Consider the following 15968-nt stretch of genomic DNA (forward strand, 5'->3'; position numbering starts at 1 on the left):
CTTTTTGACTGTTGGTACAAGACAGTGAAGATGAGAGAGAATGAGAGAAAGAAACTACCCATTGCTTGTTTATCTATCAGTCAAGAACACACCAAATGAAAGCTTATTTTCATGATTGAAATCTATTGTAATTCAGGCTAACACAGTTACTGAATGCAGTATATTATAAGTTTCACACAGTTTATTAGTGCTGTTAATGCATTTATTTGACATTTATAACTGTTCGTTCTGTTCTGTGTTATTTCCTAAAAACGGACTTAAATTTACTTAGATTTACTAAAACCTTTTGTAGCTAATAAGAATTGGAATACAAAAAACAAGCATAGCAGGTCAGCAACATCTTTACACATGCAAGATTAAGTCCATAAAGTACTAAGGGAAGATTCTGCAGTTCAATGTTTTTTTGTGTGTTTTAATGCAAATTTAAGCTATTTGTCATCGACACAAGTTGCGCACATGCACTCAGATAAGTTAAATAATTTGATTATATTATGAAGCATTTAGAATTTACATATCTATTCGTCATTGTTACCGACATAGCATCAAACCAATCGTTTATCTGTTCACCTTTCGCCCACTCTTAATTTGACATGACCCATTGCTGGAAAATATAGCACCATGATGTCACCACAGCCTTATTCCTCTGGACTGACTCTGAGTCACCTGGTGTGAGTGTGGTTTTTATTTTCACTGGAAAGATCCACTATAAAGCAAACCTACAGGTCTGTCTGACACCAGACACCAACACACTAACCCAGCTCCCCAGCATACAGGAGATGTAGACACCTTTCAGAACACCCACACAACGCATCAGTCCCGAGTCTGTTAATAGTTATTGTGACTGATGTGCAAGTAAGACTGAATGAAGCCTTCACAACGAAAATGCAGAGCATCAGCATTGCTTCTTTTCAGCATTGTTATGAGCTCTTGCCTAACTAAGAGTGGAGTGAAGTGAGTTTTTTTTTTTTTTAGTTTTAACACCTAGCAGAGCTCAGGGTTGAAACGGCTGCTTGCATGGCCCATGGGACCGCAGCTTAGCTATCTTCATTACCAGATGAGAAACCACTTCCTATCAGGCAGAGAAACGCACTAAGCAATAATCACAGCTCACATTTTGCTTTATGCTTTACTGCTCTGCATTCATATGATCAACTGTATCTGAGAGATTTAGCTCAGAACGTGTTTGTAAGATGCATGCATAAACATGAACAAAGAAAGGGCAATAAGAGAAATCTCAGTAGTATAGTTATGAGTTGCTGCAGAGAGAAAAAGTGACATTTAGTAGAAGTGTTTCAAATCACAAGCGCCCGAAACACTGAAATGACAGTGTTTGTTGCCATGCCAACCTGATACAGAACAACAAATACTGTATGTCCCGAACATTTTTTTTGTTTTTGTTTTAACATTTAAGGTTATTTTCAATATCTGATCTGCGAAGTTCCTTATAAAGTTACAGGTTAAAAACATTTAATTAGAATATTTTCAGTTTTACATTTAGCATACATCAAATTTTAAAAAGGAGTAATGTCACAATAGAGTTAGTTCCATCAGATAAGAATTGCTCAATTTAACGAAGTTTAATTTTCCCCAGAGTCAGGCCAACAGTTCAACTTTAATACATCAGTTCATCAGCATCACTATTTGATCATGTCATTGTGGCTCAGTTCTGTTCTGCTTTTTGCGTGAAACGGTTATGCTGTTTATCTATTGATTTTATAAAGAAAAGTTGTTGTGCTAACTTTTTAGGAAAATTATTTTCAACTCTTTCTGAATGTATTTTAGCTTCTGATGAGAGTTGTTTAATTTTTACATGTAGATATATTGTCATGCAAGGCTTAATTTCGTAATTTCATTTTAAATCATTTAATACAATTTGCATTAAAGTGGGACTCATACTTGCATTGTAGTCTACCTCCTACTTCACAAATTAGGGATGCACAATATTTGGTCCTATATTGGTTATCGGCTGATATTACACATATTTCAAATGAAATGATATCAGTTAGCATGGGATATATTCATTTACATTTAAATTATCTTTGCCATCACCTAACACTCACTTGAAGTTAATCTTCAAACACGCTAATCCTGTAGTAAAACTGTTAAATGTACGCTTTTAGCAAATCTCATTATAATGTTGTTATGCCTAAATTTACTTTGCATTTAAAATATTTATTCTAGTTTTTAGTAGGGCTGACTATTCACCGATTTGAATTCAATTCCCAAGCTCTTAATTGAATTCCTTTTTAATAGCATATACTGTATATCCGACAGGTACAATACATTTAAGTTTTTCTTTGAACAATTCTTTCTCAACTAAAGCTGTAAACTTTATTTACAGGTTAAAATGAATTAGGGCTGCAACTAACGATTATTTTCACTATAGGTTATTCTGTTGATTATTTTTTGATTAATCTGATGAAAAAAAAAAAAGATTATACATAATTTTTTAAATAATTTTTTAAACAATAATATTCCACATCCTACCCAATGCTGTCCTCCAAACAATGTATGTAAATATAGTGTATTTATCTATGTAGACTATGCTGTATATAAGCAAAAAACAAAAACAAAAACAAAAAAAAATCAGAGTGCCTTTACTGTTACTGCTTATAAATATGATTACTTGTGTTACATGTTGAATTTTAAACCTACACTTAATTTCTAACAAAAAATATTTTAGCAAAATGTATATTTTAGTCAGAATTATTGCGCTCCTAGTCTACTACGCTCCGTCCGTTTGACGCACATGCATCCACCGGCGCTCGTTCATTGAAGTATGTGATGTTTCACGACTAATACAAGTGGGACTTTCTAACATTCACAGATAAGAATATAACCATTAAAATGTAAGTTAAAACAGAAAACCTTATGCGTTTTGGCCGTTCATTTACACGACAACAGCATACCATCTCCATTGAAAATGGTGATGTCATGTGCATATGTATTATGTGTTTAGTCTGTGCATAGTGTTTCTTTACAAAGTGACATCACAGTACATATATTTAGCAAAATGCTTCTCTCTAGATTTTTTCTAATTGACTAACGAGCTATGTAAAAAGTTGGCTGAATGGCTTGCCTGAGGTAAATGCAACGTTACATGACATTTACAAGATGTTTCAATCGGATGAAACACTGATTGAGCGATTATATTAGATATAAAACATTTCAGCAAGTAGTATTTCTTTCAACATACCTTCTGATGTTTTTGTGATATAACTAGTCGAAGAGAGGAAGAGATGATCGAGTCACTTGCACTAGATGCTGGCATGAGCTCAGACCTCAAATCTTGCCCAAGGTTTTAGTGTTTTGTTTTTGTTTTAAATAGTATAGAATATTATTGACTATTGTATAGAATTTTAATATCAACTGTAACATAAGAAATTATAAGCTTATTATATCAGCCAGATTTTAATTTTCATGCATGCGTGTGATGCAATTTTTTTTAACCCTCTGGTCCTCTTCATTTAGATCGTTGTCAAAAGTGACTGAAGCCTTGAAATGTAACTTCTTTTTTTCCCCAGGAAAACCAAAGGAAGTTATTTTTTGTTCAATAATATTTTTTGATTATTATTTAGAATTTTTAAGGAATCTTATGATACTATGCAGTATTTCAAAAAAAATGTATGAGATGTTTTTTCCATTAGAAAAAAAAAAAAAAAAAAAAATATATATATATATATATATATATATATATATATATATATATATATTCATTTCAATAAATGTAACATTTCACATTATAATAGATTGGAGTTCTTTAAAATTCATTTTTTTGAAGTGAGAAAAGTGCCATCTGGAGGCGTTAAAAATAAAATAAAAACTTGTGTAATGTCCTGTAACCACCTGTATAGCTCCCTATATAAATATATAGAGAGGCTTTTTGATTCCCATTGTTTTTTAAGCATAATTTCTTAATTTTTTTAGGTTTTGCGTTTAGATATATATTTAGACATTCTAAAAGACTACTTTTTGTCAAGGTTTAGATATTTTTTGGTTAGAAAAGTATCAGGTTTTGCAATATGATTACATTCAAACAATAATATTTGGTTAGAAATGGGAACACATGGAAAGCTAGTATTTAATAATTAAAAAATCTAACAAAATAAGGGATTGATTGATTATGTGATTGGCCTGGTGTGTGTGTGTGTGTGTGTGTGTGTGTGCGTGTGTGTGTGTGTGTGTGTGTGTGTGTGTGTGTAAGAGAGAATGAAAGTCTCTTTTTTTATTTTTTTATTTATTTTATTATTTATGATTTATTGATTTTATTTCAATAAATGCATTCTTACCCGTTCATTTCTGTGTCTGTGTCTGTGTGTGTGCGTGTGAGCGAGAGAGAGTCTCTCTTGTATTTTTTTCATGTATTGATTTTATTTCACATATTCTCAAAATTTGCTCTGTTGCAGTCTTACCAGTTCATTTCTCTTTCTGTGTGTGTGTGCACATGTGTGAGTGCGTGGGTGTCTAATTTGAATTCTTGATATGAATTCTTAGAATGTCACCCCTTCATTGCTGTGCACTTTTTTCTGCACAGTGGCTGATTTGTAATTTGTACCACCAAGAGTTTTTGTATTTTTTCATATTTCCCATTCATTTCCTATGTCGGTCAGACCGCGAAGGAGCCAAGTTTTTTTTCTTTTCTTTTTTTCCGACCCTTTAACATTATCCAAATCATGTCCATGATTTTTTTTTATGTTCACATAGCTAATGCGACAAAAGTCACCAAGTGTCATCCCATTCTAATGAAGAAAAAAAATATATATATTTCAAAACATTCAGTAATTTTTGACGAAGAGGCTCAGAGGGTAAAGTTCTGTATTAGGGGTTGAACGACTTGATTAAAGACAAGTTGAAGTCACCTAGGCTACGTTCACACTGCAGGCTGAAACGACCCAATTCCGATTTTTTTGCCCCTATGCGACCTGTATCTGATCTTTTCATGACAGTCTGAACGACACAGATCCGATCTTTTCAAATGCGACCCAGGCCACTTGGGTATGTGGTCCAAATCCGATACGTATCCGATCTTTTGAAATGCGACTTCAGTCTGAACGGCCAGGTCGCATGTATCCGACCCGCACGTCATTGATACGACAAACGTCATAATTCTGCGTTGAAGTAGTCGTCGGTTTGAAAATGGACTGCATATTCGTCGAGCTGAGGTAAATCTGCCGAACGGGTCGACCTCGACGAGCCCGTTAATTAAAAAAATAAATAAAAGCCCACGGCCACCATCATGATATATCCAATGTGAATAAAAGTAGACTAACGTTATGTTAACTTACTTGTGCTGATATTAGATAGGTCAGCGGCTGCTGTCTGGCTCTTTTGTAACGGTCGCTGTGCGCGCTCGTGTGTTGTGTGTGTGTGTGTGTGTGTGTGTGTGTGTGTGTGTGTGAGAGTGAATCACAGTTAGTTGAAGTTTAGCTACTTCCGCAAACAACAAGTGACGTTGTTGACCGTTGAGTACTCTTCTGCGCATGCAAGTCATTTCTGGGTCATTTCACGTTCACACAGGAGATCACAAAAGGTCGCATTTAATTGGAAATGTGAACGGCCTTGCAAAAAAAAATCTATTTAAAAAAAAAAAAAATCGGAATTGAGCATTAAGCACTGCAGTGTGAACGCAGCCCTAGTCGCTGATGAGGTCATTAATGAACAAATCGAGCTGAGAGTCGAACGCGGGTTGCCTTAAGAACAGCAATGACAGCGCTGCTCACAAGGCTATTGCTCCTACATAACAGCTTATTTTTATCGGTTCTTTTGTCTTTGGGTCGTTATATTTTATTGATAAATCATATAACAGTGTTGACAATACATTTCTGCGCTACTGAAGGTTTCTGTGTGTACGCTGTCTGCGAGCTATTGTCTGTATGTGTGTGCGTTACAATGCAGCAGCACATTAGATCAGAACGGTGATTAACTTACGTGTACATTAAGCTGTTTAAAATGTGCATTCACCCGATTAATTTTGAGCATCCAGATGGTATAATCAAACATATCTTGTGGAGCATTCTCGGAGTATGCATTTAATTGTTATTTTAACTTTTTTTATTTTTTAAATTAGCTTATAGAAGTGGACTTCAAATATTTCTTATCCTGTTGCGCCCTCTGTAGGCCATGATCAGTGACTAGTTGACGTCAAGCTTAAAGCATAATTTAATTGGGAAGAGCATGTTTTCGGGTTCTCATGGACCACCCCATTTACTTGTATTGGGGGGAGGGTACTGAAGTGAGGAAGCCATTACTCAGACGTTTGATGTCCCTAGCTGCAGTCTGCCACCTGCTGATTTCATGCAGCTGAGTGTAAGGAAGTCAGCTAACTGCCTTTCCCTTATCACAACACTATGAGGGGGGAGGGGGAGAAACCTCAAGAAAAACACAAATTCTTGGAAGAACACTTTAGATCCCTCTCCATCCCCATCTTTGGCCTATCAGAGAACTGCATGCACAGCCGAACGCAGACCACAGGAATTGAAAACACCCATCCCTGCTAGGGTGTGTGTGCATGTGTTGATCTTACCTCAGTACCTATATAATGCACCCCTCTTTGCTTCTCCTTTTTCATTCTTCACTTTGTCCTGTGTGGCTTGCCATAACTGTACCGATACAGAGGAAAACGGCTCTTTGCAGCATGTTTGTAGTGTATGTTTTGATTTCCCTTTTTAACAGGTGTGAATGTGGTGGGTAAACATGTTATGTAGTGTGTACACATGTCTGTTCAATACCGCAGCTCCCCCAAGGTATTCAGCAGCAGTGAAAAACTAGTGGTACAACGGATCACATAACTCACGGTTCGGATCATATTATGGTTTTTGAGTCATAGATCGGATCATTTTTTTGAATCAGCCAAAAACAATTTTTTAATTAAAAAAATATGTGGGGGTGAAATGACAGTGTTCACTGTATAAATGAAATATAGATCTTTGTTAAAGTTGTGTTGTTTGATTTAAAATTAATGATAAAGATAGCAACAGGTATTTATAGGGTGGTGTCACTTTTAGACCTAATGATACACATCTGATTTCTGTCCACTGTTTACGTTCACTTAATGCAGTGGTTCTTAAACTTTCTGTAGTGGCGTACACTCTGCAGTCTAAGTGGAAGAGGGGGGTACGCAGAAGGATGTTAAATTCCTCAGTCACACTTTTTTCATTAAAGGGTTATTTCACCCAAAAATGAAAATTATGTCATTAATCAATCACCCTCATGTCGTTCCAAACCCGTAAGACCTTCGTTCATCTTTGTAACACGAATGAAGATGTTTTTGATGAAATCCGGGAGCTTTCTGTCCCTCCATTGACAGCAACGTCATTGCAACTTTCAAGGACCAGAAAGGTAATAAAAACATTGTTAAATGTTTGTTGAAGCAACGAGAATACTTTTTGTGCGCAAAACCCCCCCAAAATAACGTCATTATTCGCCAATCTCTTCTCTTCATTCTCCTACACTGTTGACGTAGTGTAAACAGTGCAGCGCTTCTGGGTTCTACGTCAGAACAAAGACTCACTATTGGTCGATGCTGGTCATGCATGTGACGCTGGCCAATAATGAGCTGACGTTCTGACATAGAACCCAGAAGGAGAAGGACGTGGAAGAGAAGAGATTGTTGAATTAAGTCATTATTTTATTTATTTTTTGCGCACAAAAAGTATTCTCATCGCTTCATAACATTAAGGACGAACCAAGGTCTTAAGGGTTTGGAACGACATGAGGGTGCGCATTAATGACAGAATTTAAATTGTTGGGTGAACATCACTTAATATTACCCTTTCGTTTGTTGAACTGTTGTATAAAATCAATGTCACATTTGCAATTGTGGGGATATTCGGGAAACATTGCATTCTTGCTTGTATAATATATGATCAACAATAAAAACAAGAACTCACACAGGGTATGTTTTTGTATCAAAGAGAGTTTGAGTCTTAAATCAATCTCTATGCACAGTCTGTGTCAATATTTGTTCTTCATGCTAGTAAGTGCTGAAATCCCCACTTTTACAAAAGTACATTCATTGTCGAGAACGGCAGTAAAGTAAAGCGTGATTTGCTAAGTGATTTGCATACTCTGCGCGCAATCCGTCATGTGCACGCTACTTGTGTGGATGCAGTCAGTTTTGACCACGAAAGATGAGGTCATTTGATTGGATGTCATGTTTTTATGGCATTTTACCTGTTAGAAAAACATGCTCAATTTAAGGTGGGGTAGAATTAAATGAATGGCAAAACTCAGCATTTTGTTTGTGTACCCCCTCTGTCACCTCACGTACTCCAGTTTGAGAACCACTAACTTAAGACATATAACGTCTGTTTAAAAGAATATTTGCAAACAAAGGTATTTTAATATACTTTTGTGTATGTGTCTGTCCATTCAAATTCAAGGAGATGCAAAAGAGTACTCGATTCGGTGTTTGCACGCTATATCTGAAAAGTGCCTCTCTCTCTGTGTGTGTGTGTGTGTGCAGATAACAGTGTGCGAGTGCACACTTGAATGGTTTAAAATCTCTTCTTGCACTTGAATGTTTAAGTTGACAAGACTTATGAACACTTGCAAATGACTTTCACTCTATGATAGTTAAACTTATGATAATAGTTGAATATATAGTAGTAGTTGAGAATAGTATGATAGTTAAACTTATGATAGTTAAACTTTGCAACTAACCCGCGAATCACATGCGTGATGATCCGTGGGGCCTGGTCCATACAGATCACGGATCAACTACGATCCGTTACACCCCTATATGTGCAAACACACTGAATTATTAATGCAGAACTGAATAAGTTAATCGTTAAATAACCATTTAACAGTGATAATAATGTATCATTACTGCTTAGCTAAAAATGGAAAATGGACTGAGGAAATTATTGGATGTTACTTCATCTTAAGATTAAAAGATTATTAATAGAGGTATATTTGTTTCCACCAATCGCTGCACAAGTTAAGGTTATGTATGATGACGAAAGCACGTTAGTGCGAGCCCTCACGGAACCCATAGAGAATGCATTGCAGTGCCTGCAGCAAATCTTTGTATGGAAGTCTATGGAAACACTCTGGACGATTCTCGGCCAGAGTGAAATCGCCCAAAAAGAGGCAGTACTCCACAGAACGTGACTTGACACTGATTGGACTATATCCAGAGGCAGAACAACAGTGACGGCTAGCGTAACTCTATGGTTGAAAGCGAATGTGATTGAAAAAGTCCCATTCACACTTTGGTGGTGCATCGCCCTAATGAAGAAACCGCCCCTGATAACAGTATAACCAGAATGTGAAGTGAAAAGATTCTAGCGACAAGAAATTTGTCCACACCAGACGCTACATGACTACGAGACACAATAAATTTAATAAAAAAATCACAGCCAATCAGGAGAGCACGTGGGCGGCACTGCAAGAGCACTGCAAGAGCAACGAAATGGAATAGTAAACACTAACCATGTATCACGGAATAGTAAATAAAAATACATACTGTGTGACTGGTACAAGCTTTGTCGTAGAATACGCTTGTTTGTTTACACTGAGTTCTTGTTTCCTTAAATTTATTTTCAAGATCTGACTCAAGATTTAAACTCACATTAAGTTATTTTAACATTAAATAAAGCACATAATCAGTACCTGAGATTATCATTGTCATACTTTGTATGTTGTTGTTCCAGCTGAATTGGCATGGCTGGTTAGGACAAAAACAATGATTAACATAAAAAAATATACCTTTTATTGCGTCATGGCGTTGGTTAGGAAACAGTGCAAGTCAGATCTTTTCAGTGAATTAGGTTATACAGTTCACAAAACTGGTCTAATGGACTTATTCACAAATCAGACTGATTCAGTTCTCAAGTTACTTTATGATTCAGTTGCAGCTGTTACCAGCCTGCTGAAGATCATGACACTGAGTTGAAGACTCTTCATAAGACTTTGAATGTAGTGCGCATGAGTCATATGGGCTACTTAATTGGTACTCAATAATACTTTTATGGTGCTTTTTCAGGAAACAGCAAAAGGGTACAATATTCCTGAAATAATGTTTTTTTTATTCACAGAAGAAATAATTTTGTAAATGATTGCTAGTTGTTCTAGGTGGTTTGCATATTCTCTCATTCCTTTTCTTTCTGTCTTTTTTTCCATTTAGAAAGAGGAAGGAAAGGTCCAAGGTCAGCTCAACAACACAGACTCCAGCCAGTACATCAGAGACCTCAAGGATCAGATAGCAGATCTCAAACATGAGGTAATTTTTCAAAGCGCTTATAAATATTTTTGCATATTGTTTCAAAATATTGTATAAGACTATGTACTTCATGTACCTTTTAAGCGAAGCTTATCGTAGTAGTCAAAGTCAACTAGGCGAATGTGATGTTTTACCCACCCATGAGATGCTTCTTTTCCTGCCTGATGTATGTTTTTGATCTTTACGATTTTTTTGTGGTTAGCTTCTTATTTTTCACAAGCTTTATGAGCGCTTAGAACAGATTTGTTAGTTTATTTCACAGGGCTTTTTAAGTGTTAACTACGCCCTGTGCATGGCCTCTTCCTGCACTTCAGTTTGCCCTGCACACGCCCCGTCGCACTGTAGCGCTACACCTATCCGCTCACAGGTGGTGTAACCACCCTGAAATCTGTTCTGTCGACCCCGTATTTTAATAAATCGACTGGACCTGTGACTCAAGGTCAACCTAATCAAATTGTCAGGTCATCAATCAGACAGATAAACAGTGAGGTACACACAGATTTTACAGTGACGCATGCTAGTAAACAGACTTAGCATTACCATGGCTCTGCAGTCATTGGAGATGGCACACTGAAAGAATTCTAAACAAGTGGCAGTTAAATCTATTTTTATTTATTTCTCCTTTATTCTCGTTCATGTGTTAAAGTGCACCTATTTTTATTTTTTTTATTTTTCCTTTTTTTAGTGTGTTATAGCTGTTTGTGCACAAACGAGTGCACAAAGTCCTCTCCAGGGAGTTAATCTCTAGGCACTTTTAAGAAAGTAGTTCAAATATACCAAGAAAAAACAACAAAAACTTCTTGTGACAACTCTAGGTTGTATGTAGGTGGTGTCGTTTTTGTGGCTAATGTTTTGTTTTGGTTGTTGCCCACTTCTGGTTGTGGGACCCACTTCTAAACCATTAACCTTCTCTGTGTTAAATAGCTACTGAGGAAGTATTATAAGTAGATGGCTTGGCGCCTTGAAGAATGTATGTTTAATCAACAATAAGTTATAATTGTTTTAAGGATAACTTAAAATAATCCATGGAAAACACTTGTCTGTCTGTCCTGTATAGAGTGGAATCGTGGAATGATTCAAGGGCTCATAAGACCACTTGTAAAATAAAGTTTCCTTATTTTCTGAATTAAATAAACATATTTCAAAAAGTAAATATAAATAACTATTATCAGATTTTTTTTAAAGACAACTGATAGGAGTGTTTTACAAAATTGTTCAATTATTCTCATCTATGCAGATATGACATCACTGTGTGGCGACTGACTGCTGTGGTGGCGGCGGTCAATGTTCTCGTAGATGTTACTTTGAGTCAATAGCTTAAAAGTTTGAGAACCACTGCTATATAGAGCCTTTCATGTGTCTCGGGCTTATGGGAAATATGGATCATGCAAATATGATAGTTAATTGGGTTAATTTACAGTAGCCTAAGTGTTATTAGGCATTAAGGATCTGGTCTAATAGCTTCTTTTGCCGGTCAGTGATGTTTCTTATGTAGGTGGGTGGTATGGGTAGATATAGACTGTGTAATGTTTATTTGGAATTTGACATCACTTGCAGTTGTAAGCATTGTGTTGGGAAATGTGTTGACACAATATGTGCAGTGAGCATGACTTCAATAATGTTTCTTACTTTGATGTATTTACGGAACAACCCGTTTTAGTGTGATGTTTAAGAATTTTTTCTTTCTTTTTTTTCTTAGCTCGACATTATTTTACATGGTAAGGGAGCTAAATTGAATGTGGAGCGACAGAACAGAAAATGGAAAGCATTTAATTGATTTTACAGAGGGCAGGATGTAGTGTGATTTTTCTCCTCCTCCCTAATACTGACAACAAAAGGCTGGTGGTTTGCGGTCAAACAACTTTCTACTAAATCCATCTCAATCCCTATCTGCAGAGTGCAGCAAGACAGCTTTACCTCTTAAAACCTGCCAGGTTCCTCTTCGTACACAATCAAGCAGCAGCATGAATCCTGTCTGTAGCCACAAACCCTTACGAACAAGACTGATTTGGATGTTCGTGAACCATTTAATAATAGTCCAGTTAAATTAACGTTATTTTTGTTTTTGCTTCATGGAATGTTGTAAGTTCAATTAGAGTTAATTCATTTAGATTTTTATGTTAATGTTTTTACATTTAAAATGTATTCATTTATTCAAATATTTTGTCAAATGAGGAACATCACAAGCAATTTGTCAAGAGCCAACAATAATCAGCCCATAACGGCAAGTTTAGGAAAACCTCTCACCTTTACACAATATATATCTTTTATCTGCATTGGTTTATTTCGAGATTTGTGGAATTAAGTTGTAAAGTTGGGCTTAAAAGATCAGCCACACTAAAGTCGGCTTAGTCATACTCATAACCTTAAAACAAAAGGACGGATGTCTGGTATCTGGTTGCTATTTAAATCACGTAGTTGCTAAACAGCGAGAGGTTTCCAATCAGCCGCATTTGCACCAAGTAAACCATACTCAAGCTAATCTCTCAACATCACAGAGTCACACTTGTGGCCTCGCTTGCCTTTTTGACGCTGCCTTCCGGCTTGTTCTCTTTTTTTTTCTTTTTTTCTTTAGCCTCCACAACTCACACATCAGCCCTCTTCTATGTACACTGCATTAAAACCCCACATGAACACTGTGTTCTCACTTTAAAAACTCTTGGTTGTTTTGTACTTTGGGTAATATTAGTTGGAATGACTACATTGTTGAAGGGACATAAAACAGAATGTTACTGATTGTGGTTACACGGCAATACCCATGAATGCATCTCTCTCCACATGTCTGTCTTTCTGAGGCAGAATGTTTCAGGTAAGAGTGTATGCATCTCTATCAACTGCGTGTTATACCACAGAGCAAGTTTCTCAGTTCAAAACCACATTTCACACCAGGACTTTTATGTTATTGGCTTACAGTTGGCCATTTTTTTAGCATGGACTTTTATTTTAAATGAATGGACTTTGAACGTTGTATTGTAATATATGATACATGGTTTAGCCTTCAAGTCCAGATGACCTCCTGACTTGTTACTTGTTTCTTAAAGGTATAGTTCACTCAAAAATATTTTGCTCACCCTCATGTTGTTCCAAAAAGCTATGCATTTCTTTCTTCTTTGGAACACAAAAGATGATATTTTGAAAAATTACTTCTTTTTTTTTTTGGTCCATACAATAAACGTCATTCTTCAAAATGTCTTTGAACATCATTAGGGTAGGCTTTTGGGTGAACTATCCAACCTGATCTCACAGGAAAACATTACTATTTTACGAGATGCGAATTCGTATGAATTTGTACTATTACAAAGGTCCACCCTTAACCACAACCATCACAGGGCCGTAAGCAGATCATATGAAAATGAAGGAGATTGTGCAAATTCATACGAATTAGCCACTAATTTGCTCAAATGTAAAATAGCTCTGATTTGCCATGAGATTATGTTGTTGACTGACTGTAGTTAAAATTGTTTGTGTAGAAAAATCATTTTGGCCCCATCATCCCAGTATATGTGCTTGTTTAAATTTATGGTGCTGTCCAGAGATTGTGCATTGGTGTGTGTTTGGCAACTGTTACCTTTCCTATTATTACCTTTTTTTGTGAAGAAATTGTTTCCTGGTACTTATTTGCATGTAGTAAAATGAAATGTTAAAGTTTCAGTTGAGCTGATGTTCTCTTTCCTCTTCTCATAGGTCCGATGCTTAAGAGGGCAGCAGGGATTACCCGACCAACCCAGTTTTGATGGGATTCATATAGTCAATCACTATGGAGGTGACAATGAATCCTACCAGTCCTCTGATGAAGATGGAGTGAAGCTGTCACCCCAGCTGACCAGTCATCAGATTAGAGGCCGGATCACACTACATCCAAACCTGGAGGACTCAGAGAGTGAGGGTGATGAGGAAGGAGATACCCTACGACTTACTGTGCCCTCAAATGGCAGCCATAAGACAACTACAGTATGATCATATGGATTGGTGACACAAACTTCCATCAAAGGTCTGGGAAGGTAACATGGTCTGTAAGCTCGTCCTACAGCATTGAGCATTGGACTCGAACTGGAGAACTTGAAAAGCCCTCATTCATCTGAAGGTCATGGTTTACATCTGCATTTGTTTTGTTTTTGCCAAAATGCGTCAGATGTTTGTCCTGGCACTACTTTTAATTTTAGCCACACTAGAGATGGCTAATGTGCCTTTTTAGGCTCTTTGAGACCCTTGTAATAGAAGTAATAATTTTGTGGCACGGGATTCCAAAACCTTAAAAGGGGGTGTTTCTAATACCCCACAATTTTTTTCACATTACGAGAAGCGACTTTGTATAGCGTAGTGTTTTATGCATTAAGATTTTGCATTGTCATAGCTTTTATTTTTTAAGTCATCTTTTTTAAGAAACCATGAGAAACCAGTCAATGCATCATTTTGAGGGATATTAAAGAATGGAACACTATCATCTTTATAAGGACATTTATATGTTCCATATTTATACAACGGTGTCATATCTGGTTATCAAGTCCTTTTTTCCCTGGCATGAATTATAAGATTGGGTCTTGAACACATTGTGAAATGTGGGTGAAGGAACCAGCATCTATGTAAATATGTACATGTTTTGATTTTTTTTTTTTTTCAATCTCCATTATTACTTGAAAACATGTATTCAGTGGATGTCATGTCTATATTGTAATGTATTGTACAGTTAAAGGACGTATTACTGAAATTGGGAGGTCTTTGAAGGCAACAACTCTTCCTAGCACAGTGCTGTCCAATAACTTTTATGTAGCTTTGATGTAGTCATTTCTCTTTCACAGGATGGAGTTTTGATTTGTTTTTGTGCCTGGAAAGATTCTATGAAATTCTTGCTGATTTACAATATTTTCTACAAAATGTGGTATGCTGAGCATGTTATGAATCATGAATACCTGCAAACTGATGCAATTGGAGGCAGAGAGCGGTGTTTATCGGAACAATGTTCTCCTCTGGCCTCACTCACGGCTATCACGGGCAATGAGCACACAAGTATACACACACTGTCCCTCCTTTTCTTTTTTACATACGTATTGTACCGACTAGCTTCTGAATCAGTTTGGATTTTTGCACAGATGACATGCATAGGACTTCACGACAATGAAAAATACTACTTATCCCTGTCTATGGCAATATATTTAAATTGAGCTTCACTCTACATTGTTGTTCTCCAATGAGTTTTTGTGTCCCAGTGGACTTTGGTAGTCATCTTCAAAGCAAAAGTAATTCCAGAGAGCAAGCCTAAAAACCTATCATGATGGATGTAAAGTTGGTACACTATTTGTCCACCTTGCCCACATACAAAAGAAAGACTTTGTTAAACGAGCTTGCAAAGCACACAACACTAAAGTGATTTAAAGCAATTAAGAAAAACCGTTGTAATATCAACTAAAACCTTACAAAAGTTGAGTGTTTAACAGTGAGTTCCTGTGGAATGTTCCTGTGGGCATGAAACGCTTTACAGACTGTTGACAATGCAAGATAAGTGTCTTGAAGATGATGGACGTGTTGATTCATATCACAATAAAAAAAACATTTGATAGTAGCCTGTGACTGTCATGTTTTGTTCGCTATTTTCCATGCAGCAGCAAAAAGAGTCGATTAGTCGAACGAAAATGTGTGGTAAGCCAATTATTATTATTATTATTATTTATATTATTCCCAACATTTAATGCAATACTATTTTGTAAAACAGTTTCTCTTGACACCGAGAAAAAAAACTCGAACGTGT

At 36.4% G+C, this 15968-nt stretch overlaps 1 protein-coding gene across 9 annotated transcripts in view; it reads left to right on the forward strand.

The window, feature by feature from the left end:
- The window catches only part of evi5b (ecotropic viral integration site 5b), a 56102-nt gene extending 40321 nt beyond the window's left edge, over positions 1–15781 (forward strand). For all 9 annotated transcript variants that reach the window (XM_081381268.1, XM_081381264.1, XM_081381265.1 and 6 more), the window contains 2 exons: positions 10127–10222; positions 13907–15781. In XM_081381268.1, coding sequence (XP_081237394.1) covers positions 10127–10222; positions 13907–14179 — 369 coding nt within the window. In that variant the 3' untranslated portion in view covers positions 14180–15781. The remainder of the gene's footprint in view (positions 1–10126; positions 10223–13906) is intronic.
- Positions 15782–15968: the final 187 nt, after the last annotated feature.

This window comes from Scardinius erythrophthalmus (genome assembly GCF_964197995.2).
Source record: "Scardinius erythrophthalmus genome assembly, chromosome: 12".
Taxonomy (NCBI): Eukaryota; Metazoa; Chordata; class Actinopteri; order Cypriniformes; family Leuciscidae; genus Scardinius; species Scardinius erythrophthalmus.